The 19,710-nt window shown below is 41.5% G+C and overlaps 1 protein-coding gene across 2 annotated transcripts; it reads left to right on the top strand.

Moving 5' to 3' along the window:
• The first annotated feature begins 728 nt into the window (after window positions 1-728).
• Window positions 729-19,465, top strand: LOC145444279 (uncharacterized). Of its 2 annotated transcripts, XR_013916647.1 has the most exons (11): window positions 729-2,740; window positions 3,647-3,825; window positions 4,842-4,946; window positions 6,656-6,751; window positions 8,273-8,362; window positions 9,245-9,373; window positions 10,337-10,477; window positions 11,549-13,072; window positions 14,304-14,407; window positions 16,083-17,237; window positions 18,182-19,465. XR_013916647.1 is itself a non-coding variant. In XM_080322226.1 (10 exons), the coding sequence occupies exons 2-10, from the start codon at window positions 3,651-3,653 to the stop codon at window positions 16,575-16,577; spliced, it is 2,859 nt and encodes a 952-aa protein (XP_080178352.1). In that variant the 5' UTR covers window positions 729-2,740; window positions 3,647-3,650; the 3' UTR covers window positions 16,578-19,465. The 2 variants fall into 2 exon arrangements, 1 of the variants encoding a protein (XP_080178352.1); XM_080322226.1 differs by having other exon boundaries at window positions 16,083-19,465.
• Window positions 19,466-19,710: the final 245 nt, after the last annotated feature.

Below are 19,710 nucleotides of genomic sequence, written 5' to 3' on the forward strand. Positions count from 1 at the left end.
CTGTGACATTTGGATTTGATGGGGTGGTTGAGGCGAAAGAAGCATGATTTGTTAGTGATTTTCATGTTACATATTTTTAGTTATGCGTTATGGCTTACGATCAATACCGGAATTGAAATATATGAATTGTCCACTTCCAGCCCAGCTTTATATCAGTATATACAAACTGTTGGTAACTGTGACAAGAGTTGAGGTTTGTAGGATATGAATGGCATTTATTGATTCAATACAGACAGCGGCCCATACCTCACCACCCCCCGGCCCATACCTCACAGCCTATTTTTTATTTACAAAAATGATGTATTGTTACAAAATTTGATGTCACTTTCAAATGCAAGGGTATTTTAGCTTAATTCTACCAGTAATAGTTAGCCATATAACTAATGATCGTCTATACCGAAATTTAGTAATATTAGACCAAGTTTGGCCAAGTTATAGCTTTGTAAGATTTGGTGGCCCATACCTACCCACTCTCCCCTAATGGTGTTTTAACATAGCCTATTGAGGCTTTACGCACTTTTGCTAGGAATTTTCCGTTCAAGTTGCTTCGCCTCAAGTCTATAGGATGAATTATTGATAATGGAGTATGTTTTCAAAGACTTAATTTTTGATGGCTATGGGTTGTGGTAGTTGATGTACTTTCGGTTAGTGTTTGACTGATATTTGGTGTCTGGGTGTATTGGTTTATCACTGATTTTGAAAGCTACTAGGCCTTTATATGACCATGCAAGCTTTATTCCGTTAAGATTACCAGAACAGCAATTACGGTATATGCTTTGTGTGAGCTTTCTTATTGCTTATTCATCTTGCGCTATTCCCATCTCTACCTTCAATTTTCACTAATTACGAAAAGTCAGACACTGCCGCAAGAATGATATAGTTATTCGACAATCAATACTTCAGATATTGCAGCTCCTGTTTGTAATGTTGTTGCGCTTGCTTGCACTATAGGGCCAACAGACATTAGTCATCACATGTATTTCTGGTTTCATTTCATAGGGAACAATGCACACTGGGTCTGATTACAGTCTTAACTTGAAAAGCCACAGCCGAATTCCATCGATATTTTTGATATGATTTTATTAAGCGAGATAAGGTACCAGTGTTCTGCTTGGTAATAGGCTTACTAGTGTCTTGAATGAGTGTATGCATGTATGTATTATTGTATTACTAATATAATTCCAACTGTGATAGATATGTATGTAAGATGTACATCACAGAAGATTTTTCAAGTGAATAGAGCTAAATTTGAAATAAATCCCGCTACAGACTACTTGGAAACAACCAAATGGAGCTTGCACGCCGGTGTAAACAAGCTGCCTATTTCATATGACGATTTCGCAGCATAAACTTCCTTCAGAAGTCGGCATTTGAATGCGAATCTTTCTTGTGCGTAAAACTCCTAGTTGTTTTGACACAGTCTTCCTCTCTTTCATGGTATCGCAGTCTTGTGTTGTATTGAAATGATGAAATTAATGGAATGTATTGAAACTACAATAATTGCATGCTCACTGTAATTGCATAGGTATGTTGCATTTGAAAATGTTGGAATCGACAATTATTCAGTTGACCAACCCATGTTTTTTGTTCATAGTATGTTGTCTGTCGTTTTTAGTTTTAGCAATGCCATAGTAATAGCCTACATTATACTGTGGTCTGTGAAACATCCAGAATTTGCCAAATATTATAGTAGCAATCAGTTTGCCATAGTTGCTTGCAGACGTTCTCTTTTTCATTTAAATCAGTGCTTCCTAAACTTTTTTGGCTTGTGGCACTCTAGAAAAATCATAACAACTCGCGGAACACTTACAAGAAAGTTGCTTTTAAAACAATTGCAATGGTTGTGCTTATTTATATGAATATATACAAGGCTGAAACGCGGTTGTATTGTTGACAAACGTACCCTCAATTTGTTGTCAATTTCCAGCAGTCTCTCTCATGTGCAACTGTGTACGGAGTAATTATTTGTTTATGAGTTGATGCATCAGGAGCGTGAAACGAACTAAACACTCTTCAACATATAGCAGCCCAATTATAACGTATAATGCCATGATTGGTTGTGGTTCCATTGTAGCACATGCGCTTACTTTTCAGCTATGTGGCAGTTGGAGCGCTTTCAAGTCACATATGCATGCCTCATTTTTACAGATTTATGAACTTGTATTCCAGAATTACAACAATATCGGCGGTACAGAGTTTGGGAATCACTGATTTAATTGTTCTTGAATTGAATGTACTTCGTTTTGTCTTGGGAATATTTCGTTGGTGTTTTGTTGTTACCGTATTTGGTTATTCTTATAGCTGAATTTGTCTCTGTTAAACAGTTTCCTGTGCGTTGTTATAAGCCGACAAAATCTTGACCAACTGCATTTAGTGACGGCTGCTCCTGATGAAAGTCAGTCGAAGCTTATACTGGAATTTGGCAATAGGAACATATTGTTTGTTGCGATATTGAAGTTTTGTACCTGGAGGAGCCATTTTATTCGTAATAGAGAATTGTTTATGCAATCTTTCGAGGGCCCAGCAGTATTGGGTCACTGTGCATACGCCCTACGTCTTTTGTAATCAGCATCGAATGATTTGTTCTTGTTTTAACAGACTATATCACGGATGTAGTTAGCTTGATTGAACAATTCTGTGTTTTCTTCGTTATTCCGAAGTATGCATTACAGTGTGGCTGGTAATGTGACAAAAAGCGTTTCGTGAGTTTGGCTCCCAACCAGAGGTGGTCAGCAACAAGGTACGGTGGTTCTCTCTTTTCGTGGTACTTAAAGTAGGTATAGAAGTTATGATAAGCGAAATGTAAGCAGTAACGCAACAGCGGTCGAACATCATTCGTTTTTTATGATATTGAGATTGGTATAATAGTCATTGATATTATTTTCGTTCATGCGCACGACTGCGCGTTGCACATTTTTTTTTCTTTTTCAAATATAATTGAATAGTATATCCATATTGAAATGAACCCGAATATTTTCGGCTGACACTCGTCAGGGGTAATCGTCAGCAACTGGTAGACAATTGGAAAGAACATCGTATATCAACAATCGTATCACCAAATATGATGTCGTCAGCGTGAAATCTCGAATGAGAGAGCGTTCAATGTACTATCTTTAGGTGGTACACCAACTTCTTTTGTAGACAGAGTTTTGGTTGCTGACGTCATATTTTGTGATACGATTGTTGATGTACAATGTTCTTTCCAATTCTCTACTAGTTGCTGACGATTACCCCTGATGAGTGTCAGCCGAAAATATTCGGCTTCATTTCAATATGAATACACTGTTCAATTGTATACTGATGTTCTGTACCTACAAGAAGTTTTTCAAATGTCTGTCGGTGAGTCTTGGTCGCAATTAAGTTATGAACACAGACGTAACAATGAACAATTTTCGGAGGTATGCAATCATTTTGAAAAATCGAAAGTAGGATCATTGTTATGGTTATGGCAAAACTGGCAAATGGAAATCTTGAAAACAATTTCAATACCATAATTGGAAATATCCACACCATACCATACTTGCACATTACCCTATTCAATACCGAAATTTCGTTCCATGCCCTGACTTTAACTTCTACTTCGGTAGCAAAGTCAATCACTTGGTCTTTGCCCGCCCCCAATCTTAACTCATCGAACTTGTGACAGGAGCATGGCTGCTAAAAAAACGAAATTCGAAGAGTTCATCAGCGACATGAAGTCGATCACGCAGATACCGATGTTCACGTTGTCGCCGGCCAAGAAAATTGAGAGAGAAGACGGCGACGGGAAGAAAGACGAGAAGGTGAAGACCAAGATTCTGGAGGCGTGGAACAACATCAGATACGGTTTGTTGAGTTGGTGGCTACCTTTAATCAGTGTGTTGGCGAATTAAACGGTGTTACTAAATCGGATTAGAATTTGAATTACCGTCATTTTCCATGTATAATGCGCAAAATTTTACCGATTTTTTGCCTTAAAATAGGGGGTGGGTATTATACATGGGTACAGCAAGCCTTGAACAAAATTTCGCTCGCTCAGAATCTTGAAATCACACCTTTCGTCATGTTTGTTTCCAATCGCGCATCACCTCTAGCCATTGGGCCCCGTAATTCGTATTATAGAGTGCAACGCGCTGCCAAATGGAGAAGCATGTTGCCAATTAACGAAAAGCGTGTTGCCAATTAACCGTTTGTAGGCGAGCGAAATTAGGTCGCTGATTGCTACTGGCGTCCGCGGCAATCCTTGCCGATTCATCCGGCAATCCTTGCTGACTCATCGCGTCAACAACAGGCCTCAACAATCACATACACAAGAGGTCATGTGCGCAAGATATAATCGCTTGCGTAATCAGTCGCATCTCCAACAGGACTGGTGCGCCCGGCATAACCGTTGGCCTGAGAAATCGCATCTGTAATTGTAATAGGCCTCGTGCGCAAGATGTCGTGTGTCGCTAGCCTGAACTATCGCGTCGCCGGCCTCGTAGGCTTTGGCTACTATCTGCTATCGTTTAGAGACAATGTCGTTAATTGTATTATGATTAGCGATGGTTATGTCACGATTGTTCGACAGTGACATCGCTAAACGGAACAACATCGCGTACTAAAACACAACTAGTCGGGTACTACGAATGCAGGGTGCGTACTATACATGGGTACAGGCTTTTTCACAGAATTTACACGCCATTTTAAGGGTGCGTATTATACATGGGGGCGCACTATATTCGGTATAGCTACACAGTTTTTTTCGAAATCAGATTACAATTAGAATTTCGGGATTCGCAAAAACTTGGAATTTGAAATTAAGTTCCGAATTAAAATGAAATACAAGAAAGATCAAGTTTTGATTGCCTGGTATCGTCTAGACTTGGGACCTATCGCAACTTTGAAGAAGGACATGCCAATATGGATTCTCGGCTTGTGCCATCACTGGAGGTCGTCAACGACGGATTTGTCGGACAAGCTCGAAGGTAACTTTCTGCCATTAGCATCAAGAAATAGACCCAATCACAATAATTACTCGTGCATAGGCAAGGGTGGTCAGTAGGGTTGTTCAAAAAAAACTCTTTTTTCCAAATCTCACTCGCCTAGTGACTAAATCGTCAGGTTGTCCAAGAAAACGATGCACACCAAATTTGACTCAATTCCAACCAGTAAAGGCCGTGCAATCTTGAATTGAAATTTTTAATTTATTATTGAAAATTAAAAAAAAAATTCTCGAATTTTTCTGTCAACCCCATGAAATTGTTCAGCTGTCTTCAAAGACGATGCAAAACAAATTTGGGTCAATTCCAACCAGTAAAGGCCGTGCAATCTTGAATTGAAATTTTTAATTTATTATTAAAAATTAAAAAAAAAGTTCTCGAATTTTTCTGTCAACCCCATGAAATTGTTGAGCTGTCTTCAAAGACGATGCAAAACAAATTTGGGTCAATTCCGACTTGTAGAAGCAGAACTATTTGAGTTTTTTGTTGAAAATCCCCGGATCAAGGATAATCCGAGAATTATCATCGAAAAATGCGAATAACTCCGCTTCTACAAGTCGGAATTGACTCAAATTTGTTTTGCATCGTCTTTGAAGACAGCTCAACAATTTCATGGGGTTGATAGAAAAATTTGAAACATTTTAAAAAAATTTTTTATTAATAAATTATAAATTTCAATTCAAGATTGCATGGCCCTTACTGGTTGGAATTGAGTCAAATTTGGTGTGCATCGTTTTCTTGGACAACCTGATGATTTAGTCACTAGGCGAGTGAGATTTGGAAAAAAAAGTTTTTTTTGAACAACCCTACAGTGGTCAGTAGCACTGGGCAGTGGACAATGATTCGACTATTCTAATCTAGTATTAGGTGTATGATTCGCGTAGTCAGATACCATTTTTTGAGTAGGCCTACTGAAATTATATGATTATTTTCCACAAAGTGCAATATCATCAACCAAGAATAAAGTTTCAATGCTTTTTTTCTCATCATGGAAGGCTTGAAACCTCAAATAGCTGTATCACGTGATTCACGCCATCCAAAAGAAGTAGTGCAAAGCCACGGTTGTAATGACTCGATCATTTTTGTATTGACTCGACTTGTACTCGAGTCATTGTGCATGTCTCGAACCAAGTCGTATGACTCGAGACTAGGACGGCCAAGACAGACATTTCATTGAAACGTCGAAGAATAGTAAAGTCACGACATTTTTGTTATTTCATCTATCAGTCCTGATACTTTGAAAATAGGGCTAGAAACTGTTCGGACTGAGGATAATTACGATATTATGAATACGAGCGATTCTATATCACTCGAGCAGTGTTAAAAAACATGGGTTGAGCCGGATTAAACCCAAAACTGAACAGTGAACACTACGGCTTGGACTCGACCCTCTACTCACTGACTTGGACTCGGACTTGACTCGGTGGTGAATAGAAAATGACTCGACTTGAGTCTTGTCAAAACTATAAAAGTGAGATTGACCTGTGACTCGAAACCATGTTACTTAGTTACATCCTCGTGCATAGCTACACTATATCCTGAAGTTTTAGGACAATTTCACACGTAAATTTGATGCAACTATACTCTACTTTTCTAAATCCAAAGCATAAGAAGTCTGTGGTTTTGCCTAACAAAAAAAAACGATACATAGAAGTCCCGACTGTCTTGACCTTGTCTGGTTTCGAAATCTTCAGATGACGTGTTCGACTCGATACTGGACCGGCGTATCTATACGGATTTTGCCAGCCGACCCAGGTTCACGTACAGGAAAAACTTTCCCCCGATTCAAGGTACGTGTGCACGTATATTTCGCCTTGCCCCGGTCTAACTCTTGGGTCACCGACTCTTTTGAAACCAAGAGCTACTTCTCGGGCACTGATTAATGTGAAGGGCTGCCAGTTACTATGCCGTTGAATTTCTTAACTTTCACATTCAGAGTATTCGGGGGGGGTTGCGCTCCTTACCAAGAGAATATAACTCTTCCAACTAGTCACGCCAGCCGAAAAAGAAGGGGAAGGGTTGAAATAAAGATGGGAGGTTTCGATTTTTTTTTCGAATTTACCAATATAGCATCAATTCATTAGGGTTAAGTTCATGCGTAAATGCCGATTATACAATCTCCTTGCGTTGACGAACTTACGCGTATGATAAGCTTGCCAACGCGTCCGGAAGTGCTGTCAATTAGCGAGTCCCTAATCTCTCGTGAGCAATTAAATATGCGCGCTTATGAACGCTATTTCGTGGAAACGGCGTCGATTTGCGCAAGTCAAAATGACCGAGTTGTTATGCGGAATCTGTTCTATAACGGCGCCGATTTCTGGTGGTTAAATTTCAAACCTTTCTCATCTTTTATAACTCAAGCTGTGACACTCCTCTTCTGATGGTTATGTTCAAGTATTAGCGGAAATCAATTACGTATGTAGTCGCACACATATGTTTGCGGACATTCGATGTCATTCAGTTTCGCAATGTCACTCTTTAATCACAATCGCTAATGATCAATGATCATACACTTAACGGCATTGTCTCCAAGCCAAAGCATGCTAGGCCCGTGACGCGATCAAGTCGGGCTAGCGATGATATCTTTCGTATCAGGCCTATTGCAGATGCGATTGTGTATGCCAAGCATGCTAGGTCCGTGACGCGATCAAGTCGGGCTAGCGATGATATCTTTCGTATCAGGCCTATTGCAGATGCGAGTGTGTATGCCAACGATGATATCGTGCGCATTGCGCACCAGGCAAAGGAGGTGCGGTTGTGCAGGCCATCGATGGTATAGTGTGCAACGGGCCTATTGCAGATGCGATTCTTCAAGCCAGCGGAACTGGGCTTGTTGGAGACGTGATAAACCAGGCCGGCGACGATTTCCAAGCGTGCGGCAATAGACGACCTAATTTCGCGATCATCTCATTGTGCACAGACGAATCTCGCTAACTGGCAATCCGCTTCTCGCTAATTGGCCGCGCGCAAAACTGATAATACGACTTGTTGAGCTGCAACTGAATATTAGAGTCAGAATGGTCACTTCAAAATGGCGGGGTCTTGCATTTCAAGAGGAGGTTGTTTCGACCCCCGAAACCCCTTCCCCTGGCTGTGGCTACGCGGCTGCTCAGAAGTATTAACTAGATTTTTTTTCGGACTCCGCACTTGGAGTCCGTACTTTGCACCTGGAACCCTTCTCAACATCGAGCTTCAAAGCTCTTGTTGAAATATTTGCTACTGCCACCAAGTATCTGGTCCTTATGGTGGACCCGGTGTCCAGCAGGCACCGCGTTGGGGACCCCTGGTCTAACTAGAATTCTCTGTTGCAGGAACTGACATCACTAATGACACGGGATGGGGCTGCATGCTACGTTCTGCGCAGATGATGGTCGCACAAGCGCTGCTGTTTCATTTTCTCGGTATGACAGCGACACGTCAGTGGCAGAGGGTCTAAGTAGCCGGAGTTGCTAATGAAATAGAAGGATAAGTGATGCCGTGATTTTGTACTCGATTACAGGTTGAAGTAGCCATTTTCAAGGTGCAATTGAATATTGTATTTATATTGAAATGAACCTGAATATTTTCGGCTAACACTTGTGATGGGTAATCGTCAGGGTTGTAATGACTCTAGTCACGATTTTATGGTGACTCGACCTGTACTCGAGTGATTGTGCATGACTTGAACCAAGTCATATGATTGGAGACTAGGACGGCCAAGCAGTTATTTCATTGTGACTTCGAACAATAGTGAAGTCACTGCATTAATGGTATTCTGTCTACCAGTCTTCATACTTGGAAAATAGGGCCTGAAACTGTTCGGGCTAAGGGAAATTACGATATTATCAATGCGAGCCATGCTATATCACTCGAGCACACTTTAAAAAAGTGGGTTGAACTGAATTGAACTCAAAACTAAACGGTGAACGCAATGACTCAGACTCGACCCTCTATTCACTGCCTTGGACTGAGACTTGACTCGGTGGTGAATTGAGAGTCAAAACTATAAATGTGAGATTGACTTGTGACTTAGAGTCTTGTGACTTGGTTACAACCCTGCTATCTAATACTACTGGATGTTGTTTTTTACGCTTTGAAGATCGGTACTTCTAGATGTAATTGGGTGAAACTTGATAATGTTACTTCTACTTGATTACCAACACTGGCTACTTTGACCACTTCTGGTTATGAATAAGTCTCGCAAAAATTTGAAAAATATTGTGAAATTCGCATTAGCAAAAATCGAAAATTTCAATCTGGGCTTCACTTTACATTTGAACTATGCTATTTACTTTTGCGCTAAGGGCGAGATTGGAGATGGCTTACCCGAGACCCTCACGATCAACGGGAGAAAAATCTTCACAAAGAAATCATCGGCTGGTTCATCGACGATCCAGGCTGTCCGTTGAGCATCCACCGGCTATCGGAAATAGGTTTGTACCACTTGACTAGGCAGGATTGGAAGTTATCAGTGTCAGAAGAATATTTGCTTGGTCATATGGACCAATAGTTAGGATTAGGGTTAGGTTAGCGTGGATTAGGTTTTGCCTGCTTCTGCCTCTTATTGAGTGGTTACAGATGGTAAAAGCAGTTAGCGTTGGTGCTTACGCAGAAGTCGTGCTGTAAATTTCTACTCAAATGCCAGTGCAAGTGCCGATCTATGAAATATATCAACTACTCTAAGTGGAAGTGACAGGGTTGTAACCAAGTCGCAAGGCTCCGCGTCACAAGTCAATCTCACTTTTGCAGTTTTTACACGAGTCGAATCATTTTCATTTAACCACCGAGTCCAAATCGAGTCCCAGTCATAGTGTTGTGACTCGAGTGTTAGTCCATGTCATTGTGTTCACTGTTCAGTTTTCATTTCAGTCCGGTTCAACCCACTTTTTCAACTACGCTCGAGTGATATAGAATGGCTCGCATTCATAATATCGTAATTTTCCTCAGTCCCAATAGTTTCTGGGCCTATTTTCCAAGTACCAGTACTGATAAACAAAATACCTATAATGTGGTAACTTTACTATTCTTCGAAGTTACAATGAAATATCCGTCTTGGCCGTCCTAGTCTCTAGTCATGTGACTTAGTTCGAGTCATGCACAATAACTCGTGTACAAGTCGCATCAATGTAGAAATTGACTCGAGTCCAGTTATTTTACGCAGTTGAAAAAATGCCTCGACTCAAGTCGAGTCACGAAAAAATCACGATTAGAGTTGGACTCGAGTCATTACAACCCTGCACTTGAGTACCCCACCTCGCCAAACCTGCTTGGGTACTCTGAAAACGTAGAAATATTTTTTTACTATTCGCTTTTGAATGCAAGTAAGAAGCAAGTCTACTTAAGTCCTCTGAAAATAGTACAAGTACTTTGTTACCGGCCGCCTCTGCTTATTTCAGGCAGAAGATTCGGCAATATTCCCGGGAACTGGTACGGCCCAAACACAGTCTCGTATATCATGAAGCACGCCATGGACGAGGCGAGGGAGAAGCATCCGAAACTGAGAGAAGTCGCCATTTATGTCGCGGTCGACTGCACCGGTAGGTTTTCTGGGGATAGCAGAGTGGATTTTGATTTTAATGTAAAAAAAAACAAGTTCAAGGGTTTTGTTTGGATTGGTATTTGCGTTTGTTTGAAAAAAAATAGACTTGGCTGGATTCGATTGAAGTTGGCCATGAAATTTCTAGTAATTTACAGTTTCCGTGCGTCTCGTAAACAAAATTTCAGTCTTTACCTGGCATTGACTTGGATCTCTACGCAAGATGGCGTCAAAATAGTCAGTTTTTGTGCTCATGTAGAAGTTATTGCTCTATTACAAGTGCGAGTAGTAATTTCAAAGACAAACTACGTGAAATTGCAGCAGAAAATGAAGGTAATAAAAGTACTTGAGGAAGTAGTTTCATGTAGATTTGCCCACTTGCATTTGGCAGTTAATCTGAGGTCGCTACTTTGAATACCATACCGGTAACGGATCTTCGAGTGCAGGGTCCTGAAATTTTTTTTGAATTCTCGCGGACAAAAAATTTGCGAGCACTAATATGGATCATGGTATATTTATGGAGATTGTTACTGTGGATATCAAGTAAACTATTAGATTCCAATAGCCGATGTAGCGCAGCTTGTAATATTTTAGTACCGGTCGCCGATTGGATGCCGCAAATATAAAAATATATTTGGTTACCGTAATACGGAAGTATTTTGCCTAGTCGATACCAATTTCAATCAGAAATTTTATGTAAACTTATCTCTAAACTACGTTCTCCTTTTACAATATCCAAAGTAGAACATATCCCCTAAGTACGTAGCACAATTGATTACTAGTGAATTCGGCACTTGGGTAATTTGGCATTAGAAATGTAATAACTATTATAATTATTATTATGAAAGAGAGACACAGATATTGCGTTGATTGTGATATATAGCATTTGAGTTCTACCCTTGGTGAATTTGGCACACGACACTTGGTATTTACATTGTACATATAAAAGTATTCAGGTTAGCAGTTGGGTTAGGCTTGGGTTTAAAACCTACATGTGCGCGCACAATAGTATGTCCTTACCGAGCGTCTTTGTTGAAAAGCATGTCTGAAAACGGCTGTTTTCCCTCAACAGTGTACTCGGAAGACGTCTACGATCTCTGCGAATGGCTTAAAGACCCGTCTGAAGAACAACCAGGGACGTCGTCCGGGCAAAAGGACAGCGACCGATCAAGTATGAAATATTCGGCAGAGGGTGGCAGTAGAACAGAACCAAGCAAGTCAAAATCTTCACCAAAAGTCACTGACCACAACTCTTCGGATGTCCCCAGTTACAAAAATGATATCGACGAGCCTGCTTCTCCGTCTTGCGACACTGACGACGGCGCTGACCCATCAGAGGCACACCAGCGCACCGAATCTTGGTGCGAAGTGTCTGAGATCACCACGACGGAGAGCTACGAGAACTTCAAAAAGTACACGGAAGGCTTCGGGAAACAGCAAGCGAAAAAGTCACGTTTCAAATTTAAGCGGACAAAAAAAGACAAAGTCAGTCTTTACAACGGTGACGGTGAGCGCGACGCGCCACAATTAAACGGCAGAGTAATTATGCCTCATTTTCGAGTTGAAAAACCGGGTACGTCCCGCGTAAGTCCTACGCTTGTGTCATCAGATACGAGTGTAGCGATCGGGGTAGACACGACAGACAGCGCTAAAAGCGCTGTGTACGTAAAATCAGAATTTCCGTCACCGATACTGTACAGAAACTCGACAATAGGGGATGCCGACGATACCCCAAGTCCACCCCCACCTATATCTGCGTTGTCGTTTTTTCCGTGTGACGAAAATCGTAAAATCGATGACAAAGACTCTTTTCTGTCCTCGTTCATCGAGCATAGCGTCGCCGATCAAAATACTGATTCAGAATTGAAACCGGTTGGGCATGACTATGACTCAGTATGTTCTGGTGAATTTCGATCAAATTTGGGCTCAGATCCCGGCGGTACAGACTTGGAACGCTCGCGGGACCACAGTTTTGAACAAAAACTTCTGCCTTGTGATGAAAATCGAAAAATTAATGACAAAGACTCCTTTCTATCTCCGAACATCGAGACTATCGCTTCAAATCAAAATGCCGATTTGGGGTTGAAATCAGTCAACTGTGACAATGACTCAGCAAAGTTGAGTGAGTTTCGATCGAATTTCGGCTCGGATCACGATGGTACGCATCTAGAGCATTGTCGGGACGGTAGTTTCAAACTTAACTTCTCTCGGGTTACAAAGCTCGAAGATGAAATCGACGGTAGAAACAAAACTCCTAAGCATGGCTCGTTGAAATTCGAGACCAGACCCGGCACCGTCCTGCATTCGGCCAGGCTTTTGCGGCGGTCCTCTTCCACGCCTGGCGTTCGAGAACGCTCGGCTACACTCGGCGGTGACTCGACGCTGAAAAGAAACCGCGGCGTACGTAACAAGTCGCTGCCCAGCCGGGAATCGTCTCGGCACAAAGCCGTGCTTATTTTGATCCCTGTGCGGTTGGGGGAGAGTGCGCTCAACCCTATCTACGCGCCTTGTGTCGAGGCTATGCTGTCGTTGGAGTCTTCGGTCGGGATTATCGGAGGCAGGCCGAAACATTCACTGTACTTTGTCGGCTGTCAAGGTGAGCTTGTTTTCTTTTCTTTATCCGCAGAGGTGGCAAAAAGTAGTCATTGTTTGTAGTCCAATAAAAGTGACGCTATAAATTTTTGCTCCATTACAAGCTGAAGTGGCCATTTCCCAGACAATCCAAAATTATCTGAAGGTGATATTCTAGTATTCTAGTAGTCTCCAAAGGTAGATTTGGTTAAGTTGCCTAGGAAAACGCTGCGCACCAAATTTGGTTCGATTCCCACTGGTAGATGTTAACGCACAGGATTTCGGAAATATTGAAATTTTTATCAAAATGATTGGAAATTTCGTTACAAATTTCACTGTCAGCCCCACGTAATTGTTGAATTGTCAACGGAACGATGCAAAACCAATTTGACGCGATTCCAACTCGTAGAAGCGAAGTTATTTTGGTTCACAATAATTCTGGGATTACCCACCATCCAGGTTGTTTTTGCAAATCCAAAATTTTCAACTGCGATAACTTAGCTTCCACTGGTTGGAAGTGATCAAAAACTTAAGCATCGTTCTTTTAGACAACTTAACAATTTCACGGGAGTTGACCGAAAAATTTGAAAAAAAACCAAATTTCGAAACGCCTGTACGTTCACATCTATCAGATAGAATTGGACCAAATTTGGTATGCAGCGTTTTTTTTAGGCAACCCAACAATTTGTTCAGTGAGTCCCCGGAATCCGCAAAAAAGGTTACTTTTGCAAATCCCTATTGCGCATGGATAGGATATTCTATAACATGGTTAGTTATAGTGATAAAGCGCCCATTTCCTAGGTTCTTTCAATAATTTCACTCATGTGATGCAAAGAACAGCAATTAAATAGTATTATTCATATTGAACTGAACCCAAATGTTTTTGTCCGACACTTGTCAGGGGTAATCCTCGGCAACTAGTAGAGCATCGGAAAGAACATTGTATATCAACAAAGTTCGGGTATATTTCGTTATCAAGATACTATTGAATCGTGTGTTGAAGTTCTGTACCTACAAGAAGCTCTCCAAATAACTACTGGTGTGAAAAAGCAAGTTGTTTTGCGTTAAAAAGTGTTCAAGCAAGGTGAAAGTAGGTCTTTAAATAACCATTTCAGTTAGTAATGCCAGTAGGCTAAGTCTTCTTGCTTACTCTGAAAACTGGAAGTACATTGTTTCTGACCATCTCTGGTAATCACCCCAACCTTGTCGTCGCTATATATCTACTGTTTGATGGACGAAGTGCTATTTTTGTCCAGGTTCGCAACTCCTGCACTTGGACCCGCATTACTGCCAGCCCGCAGACATCCCCAATGGTTTCGGCAAGAATTTGCACGACTACCACACGACGCAAATACGAAAGGTACGTGTCGCTTCCTCGGAAAATCGGTTTCGAAGATGTATGAGATTTTGCTTTTTGACTTCCGACCTGTCCGAGCCCAAGTCACGGACTACACTGTTTAACAGCTGATTGCGAAAATAAACTTTTTATTCTGCTCGCGGTCCTGGAACCCCCCAAATCAGCCTCGAATTTTGCATTGTAATCAAGTTTGTGGGAGCACGTGAGGAGCAGCGCAAACCGCAAGCGTATCAGCCAATGGCCGTTGTTGCGCAACCGATTGAGCATTCACACTCTCACTCTCGTGAGCTGCTCAGACGGCATCGTTGTGTCACAACACCAAACTACGTTACGATGCAACAGTCAAGGCTGATTTTGTGGTGTTCCAGGACCACGAGCAGAATAAAATTTATATTTTTGCAATCAGTACCGCGGTAACTTTCGATTGATACCCGTTTTATCAAATGTGATGCTCAGCAAGTCGGTCAAAAATTATCGACAAATTGCCTTCGACTAAATGGAAAGGGTGGCGGAGACCAATCTCAGTGAGCCATGAGATTTGCTTATGTCCACACCATATAGGACACTATAATGACACCATTCCGAAATGTGCTGACCATGTCCACACACCAGTATAGTATCGTCACCATATGTCCTCCTTTTTGCAATCCGTTGCAGAGACAACTAAAAAATGCCAAAATAGACGTGAAATCTGGATTTCACCGCCGACGTTGATTAAAATCTAACCAATTGTACGTGGGGACGGGTCTTTTAGGAATCGAATCAAAAAAATAACCCTTTTTTAGTCAACCCCTCAATATTACCAGTAAAATTTCCAAATTACCTGCATTAGTTACCACACATGCCGGGGTGACTTTGAACGCGGATAATTTACAAAAATAAAGTACATATTTATGACCATGAAGAGTTTGGATTAGTTAATTTTAATCTTCGCCCCGTAACCCCTGAAAAACACAACAAAACTTGCTTCCCCTACACTCTAGCATTTCCAAGGTCTAAAGCAAAATTGTTGAAAATTGTCCAAAGTTACCCTGGTTTACGGAAGGCATCTCTTCAATGAAGTCTTATACAAGTGGTAGTCAAATATCACATACAATACCGATTCAGCAACGTTCTACTCTTTCCGAGCTTCCATTCGACACCTTCCTCGAAAATATCGGTTCAAACACAGTTACGCTAGGCAGAGTTGCATATTTGTCACGCATGGCTGATTTTGAAAACATGATGACTTTGAATTGACATTTGACCCCTAACCCCCATTCGTAAAGTTAAAAATTTAGGTCCATCACGATAAGCATATACCAAAATATCTTACTACAGAATTTAAGTGTGCCTGGCTGAACTTTGATCACTATAATGTCAATTACAATTAGACACAGGTTCCACGCTTTATAGCGTCACGGTCGAGTGAGCACAAAATGTCATTTTTCAAATTGTGATAACTCTGTAACATATTGTCCTATTTTGTTGAAACAAAGTTTGTTATGCTCCAAATTTAGACCTGATCTGTGTGAAAATTTTCAATTTGATATGAAATGTAGTGGTGACGGGCGTTTGCGTGTTGAGAGGAAATTACTTGACTTTGTTACAACCCTGGTTCACTGATCCCGTGAAATTGCAGTCCATTCTATAGAACTGCCTCGTTGTTCACCCCAACTTTGATACATTGATTTCTCAGATTAACGTCCGCAAGATCGACCCCAGTTGCTGCCTGGGCTTCTACTGCCGTTCCCCGGAAGAATTCGAACGTTTCAAGGTGGACGGAGCCAAAAACTTCACCCCGCCCCAGCAGCCTGTCAGCTACCCCATGTGTCTGATCATGGACGGAAGATCGGGAGACCACAAGATCGCGACACCCCCAGATTCACCCTACCCCGATGAATTCTCCGGTGTGACGAAACCCACAGAGTTACCTTTTGAGTCGTATGGTTTTGAGTCAACGTACGAGGGTCATTCACTGTCTACGGGCGCGAAAAGCGAACATTCCAGCGTCTCTAGTAATACGAAGAAAAAGAAAAAAGCCAACTCTTCGATGATCGAGGGGGCGAGTTCAAAGTTCACAAAGTTCAACCCCCTTTCTAAGTTTATGCGTAACAAGTCGACGGCTGATAAACGTAAAAGCGATTCGGGTCAGGAAGAAGAGTCTCTCGAGTCTCAGTTCGAGTTGCTTTGAATCTTAAGGAACCTTTGGAGCCATCATTTATTTATGATGTCACTGTGTTGAACACAATGATCGGAGTGCGAAAACGAGGAAGAAGAGTCTTAAAATCTGAATTTGAGTAGCTTTGAGCCTCTCCCGTTCTCTCCATTCTCACTTTTATGGTTATGAATCGAGTCATTTTTAATTCACCACCGAGTCCCAAGACAAGCAGAGGGTCGAGTCATAGTGTTGAGACTCGAGTCCAAGTCATTGCTTTCACTGTTCGGTAGGGTTGTTCAATAATTTATCTCCATGATTTGGGGGATTCACTGATCAAATTGTTAGGTTGCCTAAAAAAGGCTCCACACCAAATTTGGCTCGATTCTAACTGTTATATGTGAACGGTGAACGCACATGAGTTCTAAAAGCAAAGTTATTGCAGTTGAAAATTTTGGATCGGCAAAAACAGCCTGGTAGGTGAGTAATTCCAGAATTATTATTGAAAAGCTCAAATAACTTGGCTTCTACGGGCTGGAATTCCGTCAAATTTGATGTACATCGTTTTCGTAGACAACTCGGCAATTTAACGGGGTTGACAGTTAAATTTGAATTTCTTTATAATAATTTTAATATTTTCTAAATCCTGTGCGTTTACATCTACCAGTTGGAATCAAGTCGAATTTGATGTGCAGCGTTTTGTGAGGCAACCCACAATGAATCCCCGGGATCCTGAAAAAACAATTATTTTTCAACAACCGTACTGTTCAGTTTTGAGTTCAGGTCATGTTCAACCCACTTTTTACAACTCTACTTGGGAGATATCGAATGCCTCACATTCATAATTTACTAATATCCTCCCTCTGAACAGTTTCGGACCTATTGTTCAAGTACTGAGAGACGAAATGCGAATAATGTGATAACTTTACTATTCTAAGTTACAATGAAATGTCTGTCTTGGTCATCCGAGTCTCGAGTCATACGACATGGTGGAGTCATGTGCATTGTGCAATGACTCGAGTACAACCCTGCATTGCGATGCTTGATGTGAAAGGCCACCACACCCCCACCCGAGCACGAAAGCGTTAGATTCTTGGAGGCAAGATTTATTGATGACGTCACAACGATTGGAGCGAGCATCCTGAAAGCAAGCTAGAATCTGAATTTAAGTTGCTTTGAGCCACATTCGTATTGTTGGTATCATTGTGAAGACGGGATTCAATGATTCACAGTGACGGGAAAGAACGATCCTAAGAAGAAGATTGCTGGCATCTCAATTCGAAATAGATTCTGCACCTAGCTCTCCTCTGGTTCAATTCCGACATCATGATAACGTCGCAGTGCTGGGATAGAACTGTGTCTAGATTCTCCGAACCAAATTTGTGCTGCTTCCTCGGCTCAATTGTGATGTCATATAACTATGATGACATAACGATCCCAAGGTAAAGAGGCTCTGGATTTAAGCTGTGCTTGCTGTTGAGTCGACTCGAGTCAATTTTTGTATTGACTTAACTTGTACTCTAGTCATTGTGCATGACTCGAACCAAGTTATATGATTCTTGATAAGGACGGCCAAGACAGTTGTTTCATTGTAACTTCGAAGAATAGTAAAGTCACCACATTGGTATTTCGTCTATCAGTCCTGATACTTTGCAAAATAAGGCCAGATACTGTTAGGACTGAGAAAATTTTCGAAATTAATAATGCGAGCCATTCTACATCCCTCGAGCAGAGTTGAGAAAAGTTGGTTGAACCGGATTGAGATCAAAACTGAACAGTGAAAAGAGTGACTTGGACTCGGACCAGATTCACAACACTATTACTCGACCCTCGATCTATTCACTGACTTGGACTCGGACTTGACTCGAGTCAAATATATAAAAGTGAGATTGACTTGTGATTCGGAACCTGGTGACTTGGTTACAACCGTGCTTCTTAGCTTTTCCAATTTTCACCAGCAAATCTTGGATCGGCGAAACACAGTTGTATACTGAACCTTTCCACCCTACCCCCACGGCCCCCTATCGACCGAAATTTGGGGCTGCAAAGTAAAACAGAATGAAAAATTGCAACTCCAACGGCACTAGTAAGTCACTTGGACTCAGCTCTTGCTCTGTCTCCACTTTTGGCTACAGAGTAGGACTATTGTCAGCCTCCTTGTGACATCATCATTGACAGGTAATGTCACAATACTCTAACTTACGAGGGCTTTGCTACCGACAGGGTCGTTTCGTGGATCCCGTTGTGAGGTCATGATTTACTGCTGACGTTGTAACGTTTAGAAATCTTCAACGCGCCTGTGTGCAATCTGCTGGGTCGGCCTCTACAACTTTTCTGATTAATTAATTTTTCGTGTCTGATATGTTTTTCTCGCTTGGTAGCCATTATTTCTAGTTTGACACGCTCTTGTGCATGCAATTTTCGCAAAGGCGGTCGGTGACAGTAATTCTACTATTTTTGGAGCACTCAAGTAGGTTTATTTCTGCTTGATCTGCATACTCAAAACTAGGCCTAGAATACATAATTGCTTACCTTGGAGTCGCTACGTACCTTGGGTTTACCAACTTCAACTCGGCAATACATTCCTCAGAATTTGTAACATTCAGTGCGATTTATCATGCATAGGTTGATAGTAGGCTATCATTACTCTAATTTCTGCTGGTTTGTTTTCGGTAACAAGGTGTCAGGTGATGAATTGCGTGAATGTGTAGCTGTCACTTAGTCCCGCTAATCTGCTGACGCTGTCTCGCCTGATTTTCTTTGATGTCAAGTTCGGTCTGGGCTCATATTGCTTTACCTTACGTGTCGGAATCGATCGTGTACGTCTGCAGTGTTCTGTTTTGTGCACTGTGATGGGCTGCTTGTTGTTTTTCTTTCTCTGTTTTACGACTATTGCTGCGGAATGAATAAATCACATGCAAACAGCACTTTGTAATAGACGTACGAAGGTAGTGGGCTTGCCTGGCAACTGTTATCATAGCTCATTCTTGAGTCGGCGGGTCAGAACATCGCCGTAGTGTAAAAGAGATGTACTTATCGATTTTTGCTACTTCCCTTACTTGCACTGGAGTGGTTACGTTTGAGACCAGGGGTTCTCAACCGCCGGTCCGGGCAAATTTCCTGTCGGTTCGCCAGATATAAGAAATTGTTTAACAGCTGCCTACAACTC

This window comes from Botryllus schlosseri, chromosome 1 (genome assembly GCF_051294905.1).
Source record: "Botryllus schlosseri isolate E-star chromosome 1, Bs_hap1, whole genome shotgun sequence".
Classification (NCBI taxonomy): domain Eukaryota; kingdom Metazoa; phylum Chordata; class Ascidiacea; order Stolidobranchia; family Styelidae; genus Botryllus; species Botryllus schlosseri.